We start from the raw sequence: 21,074 nt of genomic DNA on the forward strand, positions 1-21,074 counted from the left end.
TTGTACAGTAGTTTATCATTCACTGCCTGTGATACACAGACTTTATATTTATTGATTTGGACCATGATGTATGTTTTTTTTTGATAGAAATACTGAAGCTGCTTTTCCTCTGTCAGCACTTCTCGCCACAGTTGGGGAATTGCACTTGTAAACAATTAACTACATGGCACTTGTGTTTGAGTAAATAAAACAGTGCACTCAACTTACATTATTCAGCTGTTTGTCTTGCATTCGCCCTCCTTCTTCGGGCTTCATGAAAATAATAAGAGCCGCATAAATGATGCATTGAAACAGACACAAAGGGAGCCTTCATGTCTGCTTTGCAGCATCAGGACCAGCCGCTTGTGTCTGCAGTTACCACTCCGACACAACAGGGGGCAGTAGCATCTTTGGCATGCCACAAACTTTTCACAGCACAGCCTTTCCCCGGAGAGAGAGAGAGTCGCGTCTGAGATGTGTAAAAAGTAAAGAGGTGTCACTCTGTTGATATATTCCTGATACCCTAAATCTAAATCAGATTACTTTTCAAATAAACATATTTTTGTATTAAACCACGTGTTTGTACTTTAGGTTTTTTGTACTTTATTTTGTGAAAAACCGACCATAATAACTTACAGTCCCTTGCTGTTCAGTTACATGGGTGAATTACTCTGTTGTATGGTATTTAAGCCTGTTTGTCAGGGCTAACATGTTAGCCTCCAACCGTTCAAACTCAAACAGAAAAGCGCGTGCCTTTATCGTAACGGCCAAGTTTGCAGACCGGAAACGGGTCAGATTTTTAGCCAACGAGTGACATCACTTCGCTTTTGACAATCTTTGACTGAAATGTCATTTTGGCGCCGAATATTACAAGTATATTGTCATTCAGCAGCGCGGGAGTTGGTGTTTTTTGTGTGTGTGTGGATGTTGGACCTGTACCTGAACTATTAGTCCTAATTTAATATCAGGTAAAAGAAGAGTTTGAAGACAACATGCAGCGGAGCATCGCGTAAGTGTAAAGATGATAACGAGGAATGGTTTCCGTTTAGCTTGCTGTTGGTGGTGGCGTTAGCTTGGTGACGTCTGAATGTGTTTTAGCATTAAGTCGACTTCCCTCGGTTACTTTAGTTTAGTATGAGTTGTGTTTAGGGGTCTCTAAGTGCCTTACAGGAGAGAGTAACGTTAGCTAGCTGAGTTTTAGTGTTGACTGCACTTCCTGTAAGTTAGCATTAGCATAAATCAGTCTGCAACGTCTGTTTTGGTTGGAGGGGTCACTTTTTGCTCCCAACAGACACCAAACTCCTGTCAGATAAATGCACCGAGTAATGCAGCATGTCCGCGGGCTTGACCCTAATCGTTATGTGTTTTGGCACGACAAGAAAGTTTTTAAAACAGCGAGATGCAAATACTGTAACAGCATCTCCATCAGGCTTGCTATGTCTGCTAAGTTAGCAAGATGGTAATCTGGTAAACTAACAGTTACTCTAAGTCTATGCTAACGTTACGCTCTCGTCTTAGCTCAATAACTAATTCACTTTTAACTACCAGCCCACTAAGTTACGCAGAAATCAGCTCTGTGTTTTTAAAGTGCTCTAATGTCAGGCATGCTAACGCCCATCAGGCCATTAACTGTAAACTTACCTTCTTCCTTCAGATCTTTCTTTCAGCCCAAGAGCAAGGACAAGGATGTTCAGAAGAAAACCTCAGATGAAACAGTGAAAAAGTAAGCTTTTCTTTTCTATCACACTCAGTGGGAGGTTATTGCTTAGTAAGGCTTTACTATGATGGAGAGTTTGGGACATAACGTGCAATATTATGGACATAATCATTGGACATTTCTTATACATATATATGATCACCTTATAGTCCTTACTGCTAACCTTGTGTATATTTAGCACTCTGGATATCTGTTTTAATGATATCTTTACACTTGCGCCTTTTTATTGATATTTTATATTCAGTCTTTATATTTGCACTCCTTCTTACTTTGCACAACAGTTTCCCCCGAGATAAATGAAGCTCTGTCTTATCTGAACTTTTATGTAGGAATAAATCAAGCTCCAAACAAGTCAGAACTTTTTTTCGTAGGAATATGCCACTTATTACAGCTGTCAAACTAACAAAGTAATGGATATATCACTGCCTATGTACATACTTAAAAACACCGTTGTACCAAGGCAGTAATACAAGTTGAGAAGAAGAACATTAGCTCAGACATCAGTAAACCATATCAGTGCCTCAGCTTATTTTCAAACATGTTTCTGTGTTGAAAGTTGTTCTGACAGATTCAGTTGTCTTTGAATCACTCTGAATCATAGATCTCTATTTCTAAGTAAAACTTTTTTTGTGGCAAGTGCTTATCATCAAAAGAGATGATAACTTTTGTTTCTCATCTCTGAGCTGCTTTGACGATACTGTTCATTATCTCTAGACTGTATCATCTTTAAAGTACGTCTTAAAACTCACTCGAATACACTTGTCTTTATGTAATGATCTATTCATGGTTGCTTTGACCTCTCTTTTATGACTCTTGCCTTGATTTTGTATGTCTCAGTGATTTTGTTTAAAATTTTTTTATTGCTTTTGCAATTAACTTTATCCTTTTTTAGAATACTTAAAATAGCACCTTGTGTTTGTGCTTTTGACCAGTACCATATAAATGAGGCTCATGGCTTTATTTGTTTGAATTACACGGTGCCTTAACTGTGTGTCTGCGCTCTGGTCTCCAGACCTGCCAAAAGTCCTCTCAAGGTGCAGAACGGTGTCCGGGAGGCTGAGTCACCCATCAAGAAGGTTGCCAAACGCAGCCGTCAGATCCTGGACAGCGACGATGACGAGGCACCGGTCGTGAAAGAACAAGTCGCCACCAAGGGACAAGGAGACAAAGAAGCTCTTGGTAAAACAGAAAAGGTAAAATGCACCTTACACTTCCTGATTCAGACATCAGAGTCTCTTTGAAGTCAACAGTGACATTTGTGCAAAAACAAATTGACAGTTTGATGAGATGTCATTGTAATAAAAAGCAGAGCAGACATACTTGATTGTCTGATGCTATAATTATAAAAGATCATTTTCCTTTTTCCCTGCACCGTGTAAAAGTCATTGAAACAGCGTGTAACCCATCAAATGTTCTAAATCCACATTGTGACCTGCACAAGCTGAATCTAATAAGACTGTTGGAGCTCCTGTAGGCGTATCAGTGCCTATTGTTTATTCAGTGGTGGGAAAAACACTGTTGCACAAAGACACAGTAATTGTATGGTGAATCACCGCGTTGAATGCATTTGTCAATAAGCCACATAATGAAACCTGATTATCGGCTTTGGCTGTCGCTCAGCCACCTGTTGTTTGATAAACACTTCTCACCGTCCCGTTTGTTCTGTTTGTAATATGTCAGAAATTATTCATTATTTGTTCATTGAAGGAAGAGATTGCGAAGGATACGTGGTGTGTGTGTGTGTGTGTGTGTGTGTGTGTGTGTGTGTGTGTGTGTGTGTGTGTGTGTGTGTGTGTGTGTCAGCATGAGCCGTCCTGTTTCATATGGTTACAATTATTTGATATATTTGGGACTAGGTACTAAATTTGTACACCTTGTACTGTTGGCCACAAATCAGCTCCACCAGAAGTAAATGTGGGCAGCAACTGATGATTATTTCCAGCAGTGATTCATCTTTGTCGGTCTATGAAATGTAAAACAAAGTGTGAAAACTGCCCATCACAAGTCGAGGTCTTCATGGGTCCAGATTTGGTTTCAAGTCTGATCTAAGGAATAGAGGAGGCTTGACATTAGAGAAGGGCTATCTGCTCCAACTACACTTACTTTCAGGGATCATAGAGAAGGGTAATAGTCTGAAGAGGTCACTTCTTAGCAGTCTAACTTTTTTTTCTGGTGTAACTCTTCATCATCACCACCTGTCCCGTCCTTAAGGGTTAGGGTTAACCCTTAATGTGTTCATTTGAAAGGATTTTAAAGTCGATGTTGTTTAACACTATTAGTTATATGAAAGTAGACACTGTTACAATATTTGGTTTCATATCCAGGATCCAGGAAATGTTTCTTTATTTTGTTATTGGCCATGTTTGCATTCATACTTTTCTAATTAATTTTTATCATCTCAATCGTAGCTTGTGGTGTTCAGGGATAGCAACTTACCCAAGATGGTGGGAGAAGTATCCTATGCAAGTTGGCCTTTTGTAGCTGGTAGCAAATCATAATTTAAATTTTTTTTTTTTCTTTTCAAATTAGTTGTGTTACTTAATCTTTCCATGTACACCTTGTCAGCTGCAGAAGTACCCTCTGGGGTATATGTACCCCTGGTTGGGAATCACTGATATAAAAAACGACTTTATTGTAAGACCGACCAACACGTTTCTGCTTTTGACCTTCATCAGGGTCATCCTCATCAGTGATGCTGGAGTTATGACCCTTGTAGCACAAGCTACATGTACTGTACCCACCTTTTGTCGCAGTGCTCGTGTGGTGCTGCATAGTTATTAATACATTTCAGCTCATGCAAGAACAACCCTACAGCAGTGATTAATTGAGAATATTGAGACGTTTCATATGCAGTACAGGCCTCAACACTGGCTTTTAGAAGTGGTTCCCAGCCTGCCTGCTGTAGTGCTCCCTGCTTCCTCTGATTGATTTTTATTTTTTATTGTCTTCTAGCAGCCCTCTCTAAACGATGCGCTTCATTGAGCAACAAACTTGTTTCCTCACTGATGGAGATGTGTGTTGTTCAGGGTTTGCAGTATTGTTTTCCAACACTTTCTAAAATGCTGAGTGACTCTGTCTCATAGAGTTTGTTGAGGTTTCTGTTTTTCTGTATTTTGCTTTCAGCTGTTCCATGTTGACGGGTCATTGTTTGGCTTTTTTAAGTCCATAAACAAATGAATTCTCCGTGTCTTGAGTACGTGAGTACTGTCATTTGTCTTGGCAGAAGATGCCAAATTGAGGATGGGTGATGCAGACAATCCACAGTGATCCAGATCATATTGTTTTGGACAGCTGGACCACTGTTACTGTCAGTTCCTGCATTTTCTGTGTCAGCTGTGGATGAAAATAGTCAAATCAAAACCACGGTCGGCAGTAGTTGTATCCGTTCTGTTTATGCTGCCTCTCGTCACAGTGATCACCAGTACCATCATGGCTCGTCTCTTTCAGAAGGATGATGTGTTTAAGGCAGTTCCCACGCCCCTGTCTCCTCCTCCTGCCCCAGCTACACCTGTAACCCCAGCCACTCCAGCCACCCCGGCCTCTTCTGCATCACCTGGGACCCCCAACACCCCAAACTCCATCTCCCCCTCTGGGATGGTTAAACGCAAGACTGGTAAGTATCTGATCAGATTTGATCTATTCTTTCTTTATTTGTTTTTCAGTTTGTTTTTTTTCTACTAAATAAATCTGTGGTTCTCTTGTTTTTCTCCAAAGTTGCAGCATTTTTGAACTTTGACACCAGCTGAGGATTGATTGTTTTTCTGCCTCGAGCTATTTTACTTGATCACTTGTTAGCAGGAGCCTAATGGCTCTAAATACTCATTATTTCACAATGAGGGGAAAAACAAGACATTTATCACAAACTGAATGCATGAGGAGTTTGTTCACCACAAACACTTTCCACCCTCTTGTTTCGGTTATCTCGACTCTCTGGACGGGTCTCAGCCGTTAGACTGACAACCAGTAGACTAGATTGCGTTGCATTATTTGTCATTTATGTCTTCTGCTGAACCGCGAGTACACACTTTTTGAGCCTATATCATTATTTTTCTGCGTGTATTTGCATTGTGATAATAGTATTATTATTGCTGCATTGTCTTGCGATGTATCGTTTCCGCTGACTGCGCCTTAATGGAATCAGCAGAGCAGGTCGTCTTATTATTGTAGCTGATTGTTAATGTTTTTTTGGTTCCTTTTTGGTTTGCTGGCTTTGGTAACTTTCTTAAAAAAAGCTTGAACATATGTAGTGATTATTATTTTATAGCTGCAGTCTGCACATGACAGCTTGAACATTTCACGTGTGAAAAAGAGCTGCTGTCTTTCTGCCATACGTGTTCATTATCTGTAACTTCTAATTGAGATGTGTGTGTTAACCATCTGCATTTAACATAAAATGGAAAGGCCAAGTGACTTTAAGTGGAGCTTGCTGTGTTTTTCATGTCACACCAGAAATGTAGAATTTGTGAATAGAGAATTTAAGCTACTTAGAGCTACACAGTTTTCTAGTATTGCAGCTTTGTTTTCATTTGGGAAGCACCTCCTTTCTCACTTTGTTTCCTTCATCCTACTTTTGCAGCAGCAAAGCGGCTCATTCTCTTTTCATCATCCCATTCTCTTTGTGTTTGATGACTGCAGTATTTGCTTTCAGCAGTGGTGCGTTTCCACAATAAGCGCCCTGCCACCATCACCACTGGAGAAAACATCACATTAAAGAAATGTTCTAATTTGACCAGAAATTGCATTCTTAATGTCCTGGGTAAATGCTTTCATTATAATATCTAGAAGAAAAACTTCAGCAGTGCTACCTGTGCTAGAACTCTAACAAGGACCAAAACAGAGGCGGATGTGGAACCAAAACTAAAATTACCCTCGAGCACCACTGCTGCATAAAATTACAGAGGAAATTACACTGGAACCCTAAGCTGCTGTGCTGCATAATATCTTTCAGGATGGAATTAGTGTTTTCATTAGCAAAGTACGTATCTGCGATTCTCTTTTTTTCGTTGCCCTACATCTGCAGTAAGAGAGCAGACTCGTCCTGTTTTCATCTCCACATTCTCTTTCTGTTTGATCATGGCATGATTTCAGTTGGGATGCCTCTCATTTCTTTTCTTTTTTTTCCCTCTCCTCCTTTTTAATTTAATGCCTGTCCTGACGTGTGCAGCAAGGAAGATGTTCCCCAAGAGGAAGCTTGATGAGAGCAGGAGCGGCGGTGAGAGTCAGAAAGAGGAGGCAGAGGAGGAGCAGGGTCAGCAAAACAAACGACCCCGTGTGGAGAGCAGTGCCAGCAGCACAGGTACGCCACCTCTGCTATGACTCAGATAACAGAGTCCACCTCCTGCAGAGGGCCAGAAAGTCTTGATGAGAGTCGAAAATTAACTGGAGGCTTTCAAGGATTATCAAAGTTGGGAAGTTGCACAAACGCCTAGGATACATGGGGAGAAATAAAAACATTTAGTAAAGATTTTATTAACAACCAATGATAAATTATTAATAATGATTATTAGACTGTCAAATTCAATAGGAGTTACAAAATCTGACGATGAAAATCTTTCTTTGTTTTACAATATCAATACAATTCTTCACAGTACTATCTAAGGCATGAAATGTCACATCAACACAATTCCTTTATCACTGACACTCTCCTCTAGCCAGATATTTGCTGTGTGCACAAAACCTAAGGACATGTAGTGGCTCTAACTCTGCGTGGTGTTGTGTTTAGTGGACACGGACCACACTTCTCTGGGCTTTCTGTCAAGGCACCAGCGTAACTTACCTGCAATTGTACAAAAACAAAACATTCACAGGGTCTCTCTTGCATAAATGCTGTCTGCACCTTCCTGTACGTCTCCCTTCTCCCAAGATTTGGACTGTTGGTCAGTCAAAACAAGCAATTTGTTGGCTCTGGGAAATGGTGATAGACATTTTTCTTAATTTTTGAATGGATTCATAGAAAAACAATGATCAGATGACCTAACATCTAATGATGCGGCTGATGCGTGTTATCCAGAAAATAAGAGTATGTCGACGTGTAGTGATGATGCCATAAGCCTGCGAATAAAGAGAGTGAAAACAGCAAAAACAGCTTAAGCCTAGAAAATTAAAGAAAGTCAGTTCTCATCTGTCATTGCTTACTCCATAGTCATTATAATGCTTGCTGCTGTATAATCTCAGCTTAATCTTTCTATTAAGATGCCACTACAAGTGCCAAAACCCTCAGCTTTTGGAAAAAGTTAAATTTCTAAGCAAACTGTTGGAACTCTGCTCTGTGACAAGGTTTTACTTTTACTCCTTTGCCACTTGTTGGGAATTTTTATCCTAAATAACAGAGCAGCATCGGGGCCCACGCTGTCACCATCATTGAGAAGCAATTTCGGAAATTTACACCATCCACCAAAGCCACTTTGGCTTTGCCTAATCTGTTTTTGATTGAATTGAGTTTTCCCACAGTCAGCACTTCCTAAACCTGGAGTTTTTTTTTTTCCAAGCAGCATGTGCAGCTACAGTAGCATAGCTGACAGGGAAATGACCCCTCTCTTTTCTTAAATTGGATTATAAAATAGCAAAAGTGACTGTTGGATTCACCAATCATTTTTAACTTGCGGTTGAGAAAATTAATCTTTCATGTCTGGCTCCTCACTCAGCCAGTATCATGGCCTCAGCTCTGGCTGCTAGGACTCTGTGCTACAAGTTTGTCAATAATAATTTCTCCCTTACCTCTCGGGTGAAAAGGAAACCTCAAAAATATAACCTGCGGCATTTTATTGAAGAAGGCTGTTATGTTGAAAACCATCTTCAAACGTGGGCTCACAAAACTGGGTCGCGCTCATTAAACCTGCTGGCATTTCTTTCTTCAATGACTCCACTCCCTTTTTGTCTCACCCTGTGTAGGAAACACAGATGAACCCATGGAGGAGGGAGCAAAGGAAGAAAGAGTTGAAAAGGCAGTGACCGACGCTAACCGCCCAGATGAGGAGGTGGAGAACAAGAACAAAGAGGAAGGAGAGGAGGCCAAGGAGGAGGAGCGGGTGGAGAGGAAGAGCTCTGATGAGGAAGAAAAGAAAGCTGAGGGGGCGGTAAAGAAAAATGAGGCAAAGGAGAAGACAGATGATGAGAAAGGGCCTGCTATTGCCACGAAGGAGGTGGTTGAAAAGGACACGCGAGAGGGAGAAGAGAGCCCAAAAAGTCAAACGGCGAAAAAGCAGAAAGAAGCAAAAGAGCAGAAAGATAAGGAGCTGCCCAAGAAAGCCCCCATCAGCAGTTTCTTTGGTGAGGAGGAATTTGCATAGCTCTGTGCTTGCATAAAAAAAAAAAGTGTCCGTAAATGTGCTATGCTTTTATCAGTTAGGAAAGACAGCAAAATATTGCTCTGCCCCAACCCCTGCTCCATGTTCACCTTCACTTTTATTTGTTTCTTTTTTTCAATAGCTCCCAGAAAAGCAACAGTGAAGACGGAGAAACAAGAGAAGACTGAAGGAGAGAAGAAGACGAGTGCAGAGAGGAAGACTTCAGCGGAGGAGAGCAAAGACACTAAAGGGTAAGGCAAAGTACAACAGGAAGTGACTGACGGCTCAGGCGTGATAGGCCAGATGCGGTAGTCTCTGTTACCGGTGTTACACCGTGTTCGTGGATTCACCAATTACATTACTTGCCCACCGTCGTTTTGCCTTATTTGAAAGTAGAAATAAAACCCATCTAGTTCATTTTTGTGCATCAGCTGCCACATTCATCAAATAAAAACTCTTAATTTGTAAAATACTAAACGTGTTGTCAATACTTAGTCGGACGACGAACTTTTCAATTATAAACTGAAAGTGTTTTCTCCGTACAGTATCGGGAGTCTTTCGCATATCACGCGATGAGAGTAAGGAGAGTTGACTGACAAAGTGAGAAGCAAAAAGCGCCTGTGAGGACACCTGCTGTCCTATATGACAAAGCCGTCCGCTCGGCGCTTTTTCTCTCACTGTCAGGGCACGTGGTCCGGGGAGTGAACGCCAGTCCGCCATGTTCAGGACCGAGGCACGTCTCGCAGCGAGTGTCATCGGCGAAATCTCATATATTCAATTACATCTGATTGTTTTCATTGATAACTTCCACCAGGGAGGTTTATTGTTTTGATCCAGTTCGTTTGTCTGTGTGTCTCTGTGCCATTTAAATGAATCTTGTTCATTGTGTTAACTCACACTACGTGTTTTAATCGGCCTTTCTGCATGGCCAAAATGTACGACTTGCTATGCTCACGCTGAAGCCCTCATCAGTTCTGTCCATTGACAATTCCAGTCAAATTGAATTCAAGCAAGATGGCTGCATATACATAATGTTGACAAAACAAGAAAGGCAGCTTTACTTTATACAGTCTTACTAAAGGAAAGCAAGAAGGGAAAAAAAAACGTTCTCAAACTGAGCGTTAAACAACAGCCAGTTGAGCGGAAATTCAACCTGATTCTGAATAGTTAAACCACAAAACCAATATAGGTTTAAAATCAGTCTTAATCTGTACAGTGTCTGGTATATATAGATATATCAACGGACTTCAGTTACATGTTGTTTAAAGTTAGGCCAAAGAACAACTGATTGTTGATCCTAACACTGTGTGATAAGACATTTTTGACTATTTGTCGTATTTTCTCAAGAACGTCTGCTCGTACTTGAGTGGGGAAAATAATTGTCCCATATCAAATGATTATCTGTCACTGTGGATTTGGATGTAGATCTGGATCCAGATGCAAATCAAAATCTAAAACAAAAACACTTTTTGTTATTAAAAAAGGAGGATTTTGTAGCCTCAGCTAAGGTATGCGCTCTCTAGTGCTTTAAGACAATCAATTTCTGTATTCAACGTTATTATGAAAACGAGTCTTTCTTATAGAAAGCTGTGCTTTTATAACATATAAATAAACCAGTAGCAGCAGAAACGGCAGCAGTGTATTACTGCTTTGTCATTTTGAGGTCATGTTAACTATTCCAGCCACAAACTATTTTTAGCTCAAGAAGAGAGGAAATGCATTTTTCATCCTCCTAACTATTTATTTTTTATCAGTGCCTTGTGCGCGACAGTGTAGGAACGATAGGCGTTGCATACAAAAGAAAGTTCACAGCTATAGTATCTCTCCTTGTAATGAATTCAGGCAATGATATTTTGTTTGACTCCAGTTTTTTTGCATCTTGTGTGAGGAAAAGAAAAACTTCACATATCTTACATTTACTGCAGTAAAAAACATAACTTTTTAACCATCCTAATTAGTGTTTTTTTTTGCAAGAATAAATTATTATATAACATTGCTGACGTGGGGAAACACTTCCATTAAATATGTTGAATTTTTTCTTTATAAGTACTGGTATTTTTCTTTCGAGATGAACGTTGCTGTTGTTCAACTTCTTCCGGTGTGAACTAACCAGTGAAGCTTCCTCATTGTTGTGACAATAGTGTGCATGACTTTCTGTCTACAAAGAGGTCTGAGTTGGCTTCAGTGACAGTAACAGCTGTCACCATCATCTAGTTAGTTAGTATTGCGTTACTCTTAATTTGCTCTTTTTCTCGTTGTGATCTTCCTCAGTGAGTCAACGCCCGGACAAACGGACTACGATCCGTCTGGGGCTAACTACCATCCTGTGGACCACGCCTGCTGGAAGCAGGGCCAGAAGTAAGTCCAGACCACTTTTATCTCATCTCATCTTATTATTGTCTTATCTCAACGACCTTGTGCAGAAATGGGAACCCAAAGTCTCAAATGTATTCCTCCAACCTGGCTTTTTTGGGGAAGTCAAGGTTATATGTACCTTGATTAATTGTTTTATCTATAAAAGTACCAGATGGGTGGAGTTTACTGCTTCTGAACGGTTGAAACTGAACATGTCAGTCACTGAATTGACTTTTAAATGTCGTGTCTCTGAACTTGAATAATCATTTTGGCTCTCAGATTTTCTCATATTGCAAACGTCTGCTACTCCAAAGACATAGAGATAAATCCAAAAACTATCAGCATTTGATTTAATAAGACTGTAGTGTTCCGAATATTTACAATGCATTTAAATCCCATGATTCACCTCAGCGGCCCGCTACAGAAAATTATTTTTTGAAGGCTTTTGTCCTAAAAAAAAAAAAAAAAAAAAAAAGACAAACTCTTCAAACCCCCCCCCCCCCTTAAGGAGCATAATAGTTTTTTGTTTTTTTTCATTGTAAGGACACAGTTTTCCCGCCATGGCAGCTCCAACCTTTGTCCTCCCTGTTGTTGCTTTCATGGCTTTTTGATAACCCAGAATCAAAGCTCATTCTACTGTTGCACTAATTGCTTGTTGCTCTGAGCAGCTGAGTCAGCTAAACGCTTTGAATGTAAAAATCTGTCGGTGTGGATGCTTCGCCTGCTAACCACATGCTCATCGCTCTCCAGAGTGCCGTACTTGGCTGTGGCTCGCACCTTTGAGAAGATTGAAGACGACTCTGGCAGGTAAGAGCTCCATATGGAGGAAAAGGTGTTTGTTTTTAATTCTCAAATGAGGTAAACATCATTTGGGAGAAAGTGATCGCTGCTCTGTTCAAAGGATATAATATAAGCATTTTTACAAAATTACCACTCAAGCTTCCTGCTGGGAATTTCTGGAATATAATTAGAGAAATGTGTTCCAGCCAGGGAAAGTGAAGAAATTGGATTAATCTTCTGGGGAGGGCAGGGAACATGAAGAAATCGTACAATTAGGTCGCTTTCTAGGAATGCTCAAGAGTGTATTTTAGCAACTTTTTTCACACGTCGGTGTCATTTAATGGCTGTTTTTCAGCTCTTTCTTGGCAACTTGGCTGATGGCTTATTTACTAACTCTTGAGCTAGAGACCAACAACAAATATAGTTTTTAGTGGTGGAAATGCATGTGATTGTTAGCTTTAGGAATCCAGATCATACATTTTAATGGATGATTCCTAGTTTAAGCCTCTTTCCAAAAAATTGAAAACACCTTTACAGACTTCCTTTTTATATTTGAGAGTATTGAATGACAAATGACTCGTTGATGACTACAATTGATGTATAGTGTTTCATAAATAAACTGTTCATCCACCTCCCCAGCTTCCATTTCCGATTAAAACCTCCAGACAAATCTCATTTCCCGCCTCCTAGAATTTACAGGATGGTTTTAAAATTCGTTTAACTCGTCTTCCTTGTCTCAAAGCAATCCCGTTGTCATTTCCTAGACTGAGAAACATCGAGACGCTGTCGAACCTGTTTCGCTCCGTGCTGCTGCTCTCTCCAGGTAAATGGTATTTTATCTCTCCCATAATGCATGCTGATGTAGCTACACAGGCAGCTGGCTGCCAGCCACTCTATCAAGGAGATGATGATGAAGCCAGGTTGCACATAAAAGTGGGAGGATGAGTCAGTTCATTGATGTATGTGTGTGTGTGTGTGTGTGTGTGTGTGTGTGTGTGTGTGTGTGTGTGTGTGTGTGTGTGTGTGTGTGTGTGTGTGTGTGTGTGTGTGTGTGTGTGTGTGTGTGTGTGTGTGTGTGTGTGTGTGTGTGTGTGTGTGTGTGTGTGTGTGTGTGTGTGTGTGAGCATGTACCTGTGGGATTCGGATGATGTGTGTGTGAGCGCTTCTGTTTTTTTGTCTGGTGTTGACTGTGAGTGTATGTGGCCATGTTTTTGTTTTGAGTGTGTCTGTTTGTTAGTGTGTGTATGAGGATGTACCTGTGGGATTCAGATGGTGTGTGTGTGGTGTTTTGAGTGTGTTTATGTCCATGTTTGTGGGTGTGTGTTTGGTTGTGTCTATCCATATGTTCTTGGTTTTGTGTGTGTGATTGATGCTGTCTCAGCGTGTTGTTCCCCTGTGTGTGTGTGTGTGGTGTTTGTGTGTCTGTACTGTTGTGTCTGTGGTTTTCCGTCTGCATCTGTGCATGCTTATGTGTTCTGTGTAATAAAATGTGTGAGTGTGTGTTCTATTTCCAGATGACCTGCTGTGCTGTGTGTACCTGTGTTTGAACCAGCTGGGTCCTGCCCACCTGGGGATGGAGCTTGGCGTTGGAGAGACGGTGCTGATGAAAGCTGTTGCTCAAGCAACTGGTAATAGGCGCACGCACACAAACATAACCATTCTGGTGCACCCAAACACTTGCTTGCACATTCCCAGTCTAACTGCTAATGCCACCCTTCTTTGTTCCTCAGCCTGTGAGGCGGCTGCTATTTACCGTCTCGCTCTTGTTTCCAGGGCGACAATTGGACAAAATCAAGGCAGAGGCGCAGGAGAAAGGAGATTTGGGCCTTGTGGCCGAGAGTTCCCGTAGCAACCAGCGCATGATGTTCCAACCGGCCAGCCTGACAGCAGGGGGCGTGTTCAGGAAATTGAAGGAAATCGCCAGCATGAGTGGGAACTCGGTGAGCCATAGAATAACATTTTCATTAGGGGAAAGCAGTCCTGGGCAAATATTGTTTTCACTCTATTTCCCTCTCAGTACTGTGGTCAGGGAGGGAAAAGAAAGGAAATGTTAATGTGATTGAGCAAGGAATTATTTGTCCACTTCAGAGGGTAATCTTTCAGCCTTTGAATTAGCAGTCACCTGGCTGGAATCTCTCAAGCAATTAGATCCTTTTTCATCCGCGTTGCTGCTAGGTCTTTTTTCTTTTCTTTTCTTTTTTTTTACACTCTGGATTGAACATGGAGTTTGTACTCGCTTGTGACCTCAGTCTTTTTGCATTCTGTCTCTTCTTGCTCTTCTTCTGTGAATCTCAATTTCCTCCCGCCTGCCTCAGGCCATGAATAAGAAAATCGACATCATCAAAGGCCTCTTTGTGGCATGCCGCTTTTCCGAGGCCCGCTACATAGTCAGGTAAAATAACACTCTCTCTCTCTCTCTCACACACACACACACACACACACACACACACACACACATACACATACATATATACACAGGCTCGGTTGTGTGTGTAACCACAGGCCCACAGGCACACACACACACACACACACACACACACACAGACATCGCAGTGCCTCCTTAACTCCTTGTGGTTATGCTCAAGCGTGTAGCTGTTTTCATGGGCATCAGGTGCAAACTGACTTCAATACTGACAGCTGTTGGTTTTGTGGTTTTGATTGACAGGTCCCTGGCTGGGAAGCTGAGGATAGGCCTGGCTGAGCAGAGTGTCCTATCAGCACTAAGCCAGGCTGTGTGCCTAACCCCCCCTGGACAAGGTAATCTTGAATTTTAGGATAGATTCACAATTTTTCAAGTCCATCTCCAGTCAGGTGCCTATGTGTACATCGAACCAATTTCTGCTTGCTGTAATTATTCCTTCTGTTCAGTATAAGTTTGGAAGATACTCACGTATCTAACTCAGCGTTTTATTTTTAGAACACAATCCCTCTTTGTGTTGCCCCCCCCCCCCCAACTACAGCTCAGCCAGGAAACACTGTCCGGAAAAACGCAAAGAGGGAATTTTGTACTAAAAAGACTATCCACATGATTTGACTCAGACTGCTGAAGCCGCAGACTAGTTTCAGACAGACACTTTGGAATATTTTATGTATTTATTATGACTAATCGAGAACTGTGGAGTCTGTCCCCAAACTCTGGAACAGCTGGTGACTCACCCCATGTCCTCATTTAAGTTTGCAGTTTTTTTTTAATGGTTTTGTTACTGAGATGTTTCTATATTTGTGTTCTGATGGAATTATCCCTCATGAAATGTTAATAAAAACCTAACTGGGAGGTCACACTTAAGGAGAGGAAGGTGTGGTGTTAGAGCAAGGAAGAAGGTTTATTTAAAGAACACTTGTTAAAACTGTCAGATATTTTTTTGCATTCATTAGAACAGTTATAGATGAAATTTGAAACTGTGAAATGTGTAAACCAAACAAATATATGGCCAAATGTGTCTTTCTGAAACATGTAGAATTAAAAAATACAACAAAAACATCAACAAAAACAGCAATCGTGATGTATGTAATTGACACATCTTCACACAGCGTTAATGAATTCATTACTTTCCAGAGGAAGTTTTGACAGCCTATCTCTCACCACATGCTTTCAGCACTGATCCAACCTGCTCTCACCAGCACCACCTACACCAAATTAAATAAATTAATTCCTGACTTATTAGTATTCGTGCCTGACTCACGACTGGAGGTATGCTTTAATAAGCGTCAATTAGACCAGAGGCTCGGTGGGGAAATTTGCATTGATCTGTGGTCTGGTCTGGAAATGTTTTTCTTAACATTTTTATTTATTTATTTAACCATTATTTAATCAGGCAGGTCAACTAAGAGCACATTCTTTGTAGGGTTGAAGTGGATCATTACAATGAATAATTTATTGGAATACATTTAGTATTCAGCCATATTCTGAAAATATTGTAATTATTAATGTTGAACTGGGAAACAAAATAATTGATTTGGCCGCCAACCTTATATAATCCTAACCATTTTAACCACAGTGGGACTGAAACTACATCTTTAGGTTGAGTTCATCCAATATTGTAGAAAACACTGAGGTGCAGCTGCTGTACACAAGCGGTTGCGTTGCTGTAAGTCTTGTATATTTCCTGGCCTTTGAAGTGCCTCTGAACTTTCATCCAACAAATGTTTGGTCATACAAATGTTCAAACACTTACACAGATCTGTTTGAAATGCATCTTTTTTCTCTCCTTCCTTATAGGTTTCCCTCCCGCTGTGATCGACGCAGGGAAGGGAATGAGCGCTGAGAGCAGGCGGGCCTGGATCGAAGAGAAGAGTCTCATTCTCAAACAGACTTACTGGTAAGTGAAGCCTAAAACCCCTCATTTTACTTTGCAGTCACTCCTCAGCACCACTACAATGTGTCATCCCCCTTAAGCCCTGTCCCTCATTCTCCCTCACTTATTCTGCTCACTTTCGTTTTGGATGATATTGATTTTTTTTTTTTGCTCTTTTGTTTTTCTTCCCAAACACCCTGCCTCATCTCCCACTCACTCCCCACGCTCTCCCATCCAGCGAGATGCCCAATTACGACGTCCTCATCCCTGTTCTGCTGAAAGAGGGCATAGACCAGCTACCCAATCACTGCAAGCTCACTCCAGGTAAGCAGCCAATCGGGAGGCAGAAAGGCTATAAGATCCAAAACAGTGACTGGTGTGTGTTTATTGATCCGTTCAGTGGAGGTGAGTCAGTTATTTTAGTTGAGTCATTTATCACAGAAAGACAATAGATACCACTAAACTAAGGATTAGCTCCCAATTACATTGTTGTCAAGCTATTTGTGATAAGGAGCCTTGGCACCAAGGTGGGAAATTAATACCAGCCACCTTCTGAATGCTCCTAAATTGGGAAGCTAAATTGGCCCTTGTTGGTCAGTTAGACAAATCTAGCAGCTATTTTGGCACGTAAACAATCGTTATTCAGAGGGCTGTTCTGTTCTAAAATGCAATATAGTTAAAGGAGCTGGTGAATGTTTTGGATAGTACCAGCCAGTTTGGACAAATTGTTACTGTCCTGTCATATCTGGCTCGGTGCTCTGTAATCTGCAATTAAAGGAATTTGTTTGGTATATTTCATTATATCACTCCTCTGCTGCTTTTGAAGTTAGCTGCGCAGCTGAAGGGGATGTAAGTGAGTCAGAGAACTTTCGTATTACGGCCAAGTGAGAATACAAACTCACCAGTTTCAACTGGTGTGATGCTGGTGTGTCATGTGAGAATGTGTCATTGAAGCTAATTTCACAGCTTCTGGTTGGTTTTTTTGTTTTTTGCAAACTGATCCGAGATCTGCCTCGCTCTGATAACCTGGAGGCCTGTTAGCGACAGAGCCGCCCCTCTTCCTTTCCACACATGCCAGAAAGTGAAGAAATGAAGAAAACTTCTCCTGCGCTAACTCACAATTAGTTTCCCCCAACTATTTATAATTCATGAAATGCATGACTATATTTTTTTTCTTTTGGTGTTCCTCTGTTTTTATTTACTTTACAATTCTCCCGCCACCTTTCTTCTCCCAGGTGTGCCGCTGAGACCCATGTTGGCTCACCCAACCAAGGGTGTCGGCGAGGTGATGAAGAGGTTTGACGAGGCGGCATTCACCTGCGAGTATAAATACGACGGAGAGCGTGCACAGGTGTGTTGTGTTGTGTGTGCGTTTGTGTGCATGGAGGTGCCGAAGTGACAGAGTGCAACTGTTTGTTTTCCTGGCGTTTGTCACCACACATATGCCTGCTGAATTTTGTATGCATATACCTTTCGGCTGTGTTCTTTGAGTATGAGGTATGGCTGTGCTGTGACTCGCTGTGTGCTCACTTGACTGTGAGCTCACATGCATGCTGTTTTGGTACAGTGTGTGTGTGTGTATGTGTGCCTGTGCCTGTGCCTATTCTTTTAAGATAAACAGTAGTGCTGCTTTTGCCCTGGGCCTGTGGGCAGAGCAAGCTACTTCTGCTGTTGTGGACCAGAGAGGAGGAGGAGGAGGGGTGGTGGGAGATGGAGAGAGGTGAGGAAAGAGGCTAGAGACAGTAAAGGCGAGACACATAAAAGGGAGAGAGAGAGAGACGTACACAAAGACGCAACGAGAGACATCAGTGGGGCTGAGGAAATTTCGAGAGAGAGAGACATAAAGAGACACAGCAAGAGAGAGATTGTAATGTAAACCCCTCCAGCTGTATTGTTAATTTTGGACAGTCATGCCAATAAAGTGCCTTTGAACTGAGTTGAATTGAGAAGAAGAGAGATGAGCAGTGAGAGAAACAGAGGATGGAGAGAGAGCGGGCGAACCCCATGACGTCCTTCTCTCTCTCTCTCTCTCTCTCTCGCTCTCTCTCTCTCTCTCTCTGGTCCCACCGCAGTGGACATTACCTCTAACAGCCAGCAGAGGGACTCGTGATACACAACTCAGTTAAACACTCCCTGTGTGTGTGTGTGTGTTCAGATTTTGTGAATAGCCCTCAGACAGTGTGTGTCTGCGTGTGTGGCATTGGATTACTCTAAAATGACTGTGTATGTGTTAATGGAAGAGTGTGTGTCCCATTTCATCAGTCAACTAAGTGATTGTGTGTTTGTGAGTTTATTTATTACAGACGATGCTCATTGATCAACAGAAAACTGTAATTGAGTATAATAATAGCATAATATATACAGTAATATTTGTTATCTGTGGACAAGTGTTAAAAACACACCAACACAACATATAGTGTATAAAGTAAATGTATACAAAGTAGGAACGTAACAGTTATTGTGAGCAAGATGGTACATTAGCACTACACATTCAGCAATAGATAAGACCATCGTAAATCACATGGTAGTTGGCTGCAGTCCACACATGATTAAAGAAAGAACATAACATACAAGGAAGGGAATAGACTGACTGAATATTGAGTTCTTAAATGCCATTTATACTTTTCAAGTTGACACCCTCTAACCTTAGACCCTCAGTTCAGATAAGGAAAAACGTCCAAAACAAATGTTAAAAAAGGTGTAAACCTCAGGTAGAGCAACAGAGGAGGCATCCCTCGTCCAGAAAAATGACAGTCAAGACGCGAAAGAGAGAGGGATACCTGTGTATTCAGAGGGTGCCTCATCCGTCGCAGATCAACGGAAAATGAATAAGCAACTGTTTTCATAATTTATTAATCATTTAACTAATTTCTAAAGCAAAAAAATTCCAAACATTTTGTGGTTTCAGCTTTTGAAATGTGAGCATTTCCTGCTTCTCTTTGTTTTATGTGAAAGTTGGTTTTTAACTGTTCTTTGGACAAAACAGGGGATTTGAACTATTTTGTCTTTTTATTGACAATTAGATCACCGACTCCTGCTTCACTTTCATTCAGAAAACCATATTTATGTACAGAAACCATCATTATTGCTGTCAGGTGGGACAGTGAAGTCCTTAATGAGCGAAGTCGCGAAAGGAGGCAAGCTTTGATTGGTCGGGGTCCAGCTTGTAGTTGCCACACCGTGATCCTCCTCGAAAGACAAAACTCTATGTGGTCTGATCTTATCATCAAGTGATCAGATTTTGTGTGTTTTTATTTCCCCCCCACAGATTCACATTCTGGAGAGTGGTGAGGTTCGAATATTCAGCCGCAACCAGGAAGACAACACCAGCAAATACCCCGATATCATCTCTCGCATTCCCAAGGTAAAACACTTGAACACACAGAGCGCTGCAGCTCAGCCCCTGGGAGAGCTGTGACTGTTAAATAAGCGCTTTTACAGCGGTGCGGATAACAACTGCACACATTTATCTCGCTCACTCTGTCTTTCTCTTTGATGTTTTTTTTCAACCCATCTCTCATCTGTCTGGTTTCCCTGTGCCCACTCTTCCTGTCTGCCTTCGTCTGTCTCAGTTGGAAACCCTGCCTCAAAGTGTGTTTGTTCCTTCGTGCCCCTTCAGTCATCAAGAGCCACCACTGGCCATTAAATTTCTTTTTTAGAATTTATAGAGGTGTTTCCTCTAGGAAAGGATGGGCATTTTTAAACCAGCTTATCATGAAACTTCATCTCTCTAATAGATGTCAGAAACACTGGTCGTTTAAATTAAAACTGCAGCTGTGGGCAGTCTTGCCAAATTAGCGGGTTTCTGCTTGCGTGGGGAGAGAGAAAGAGATCACCAGTACCTGAAGCTTCGGCAGTTGGCCTGGGGTTATCTGAGTGTGCTCACCACCTCGTCGCCCGCTGAGTGTGTTTTTCTGCTTTATTTAGGAACTGCAATGAAGTTCCAAATAAAGCTGTACCAGTTTGCTCTTTCCTCTCTCTCCTATCTTATTCATTGTTGTTGTTTTCAAGACTTTGTCAAGGACACATTCATTATTGAAACACTCGGTAATATTAAAAGAAATTCCCATTTGTTCTGCACTACTCAGGGCAAGTTATTGAATCTGATGAACTCAGAATAGTCTGAGTTTTACTAATGGTTCCCTTTGCTAGAATTTATTAAGACGTTCTTCACAACTTGCGTTTACAAGAGGAAATGTTTGCACTTGTCCTCCACTGAATTTCACTCTGTGCTCTGCTTCATAAAAAGAACTGCAGTGGATTTGTTTCTCAAAACAAATTCAGCTAAAAGGCAACACTCCAGTGATTACTAAAATCACCTCATATCTTCAACATTTCTGTGAATTTTATTTTGAACTAATGGATCGATCAAACGGCCAAGGTTTAAAGCAAGATTTGTCTATGATGCATGTAGTTTCTGGAAGATTGTGTCAAGGTTATCATGAAATACCACTGAGACAGAGCTGTATGAAATTATTGATACTGCAAACTGAACATTTCCTGCTTCACATTAAAAACTTTCCACTGGTGGGGCACTGGAGCGGCCTAGGGGTCGGGGACATTTGCTGTGTTTTGCTCCCCATCGGTCTGTCTTCTCATCTCTGTCCTCTTTCCAATCAAGGCATAAAAATGCTGCATAAATACTTATAGCTATAGCTATAT

General features: G+C 41.3%; 1 protein-coding gene across 1 annotated transcript in view; it reads left to right on the top strand.

Moving 5' to 3' along the window:
- Positions 1-905: 905 nt before the first annotated feature.
- lig1 (ligase I, DNA, ATP-dependent) overlaps positions 906-21,074 on the top strand; it is a 40,856-nt gene continuing 20,687 nt past the window's right edge. The window contains exons 1-18 of the mRNA XM_070918766.1: positions 906-988; positions 1,634-1,702; positions 2,709-2,889; positions 5,144-5,309; positions 6,861-6,992; positions 8,588-8,965; positions 9,125-9,233; positions 11,254-11,340; positions 12,088-12,144; positions 12,882-12,940; positions 13,632-13,745; positions 13,891-14,057; positions 14,433-14,509; positions 14,783-14,874; positions 16,337-16,436; positions 16,651-16,736; positions 17,648-17,763; positions 19,681-19,776. Coding sequence (XP_070774867.1) covers positions 972-988; positions 1,634-1,702; positions 2,709-2,889; positions 5,144-5,309; positions 6,861-6,992; positions 8,588-8,965; positions 9,125-9,233; positions 11,254-11,340; positions 12,088-12,144; positions 12,882-12,940; positions 13,632-13,745; positions 13,891-14,057; positions 14,433-14,509; positions 14,783-14,874; positions 16,337-16,436; positions 16,651-16,736; positions 17,648-17,763; positions 19,681-19,776 — 2,103 coding nt within the window. The 5' untranslated portion in view covers positions 906-971. The remainder of the gene's footprint in view (positions 989-1,633; positions 1,703-2,708; positions 2,890-5,143; positions 5,310-6,860; positions 6,993-8,587; positions 8,966-9,124; positions 9,234-11,253; positions 11,341-12,087; positions 12,145-12,881; positions 12,941-13,631; positions 13,746-13,890; positions 14,058-14,432; positions 14,510-14,782; positions 14,875-16,336; positions 16,437-16,650; positions 16,737-17,647; positions 17,764-19,680; positions 19,777-21,074) is intronic.

This window comes from Enoplosus armatus, chromosome 14, assembly GCF_043641665.1.
Source record: "Enoplosus armatus isolate fEnoArm2 chromosome 14, fEnoArm2.hap1, whole genome shotgun sequence".
NCBI classification, from domain to species: domain Eukaryota; kingdom Metazoa; phylum Chordata; class Actinopteri; order Centrarchiformes; family Enoplosidae; genus Enoplosus; species Enoplosus armatus.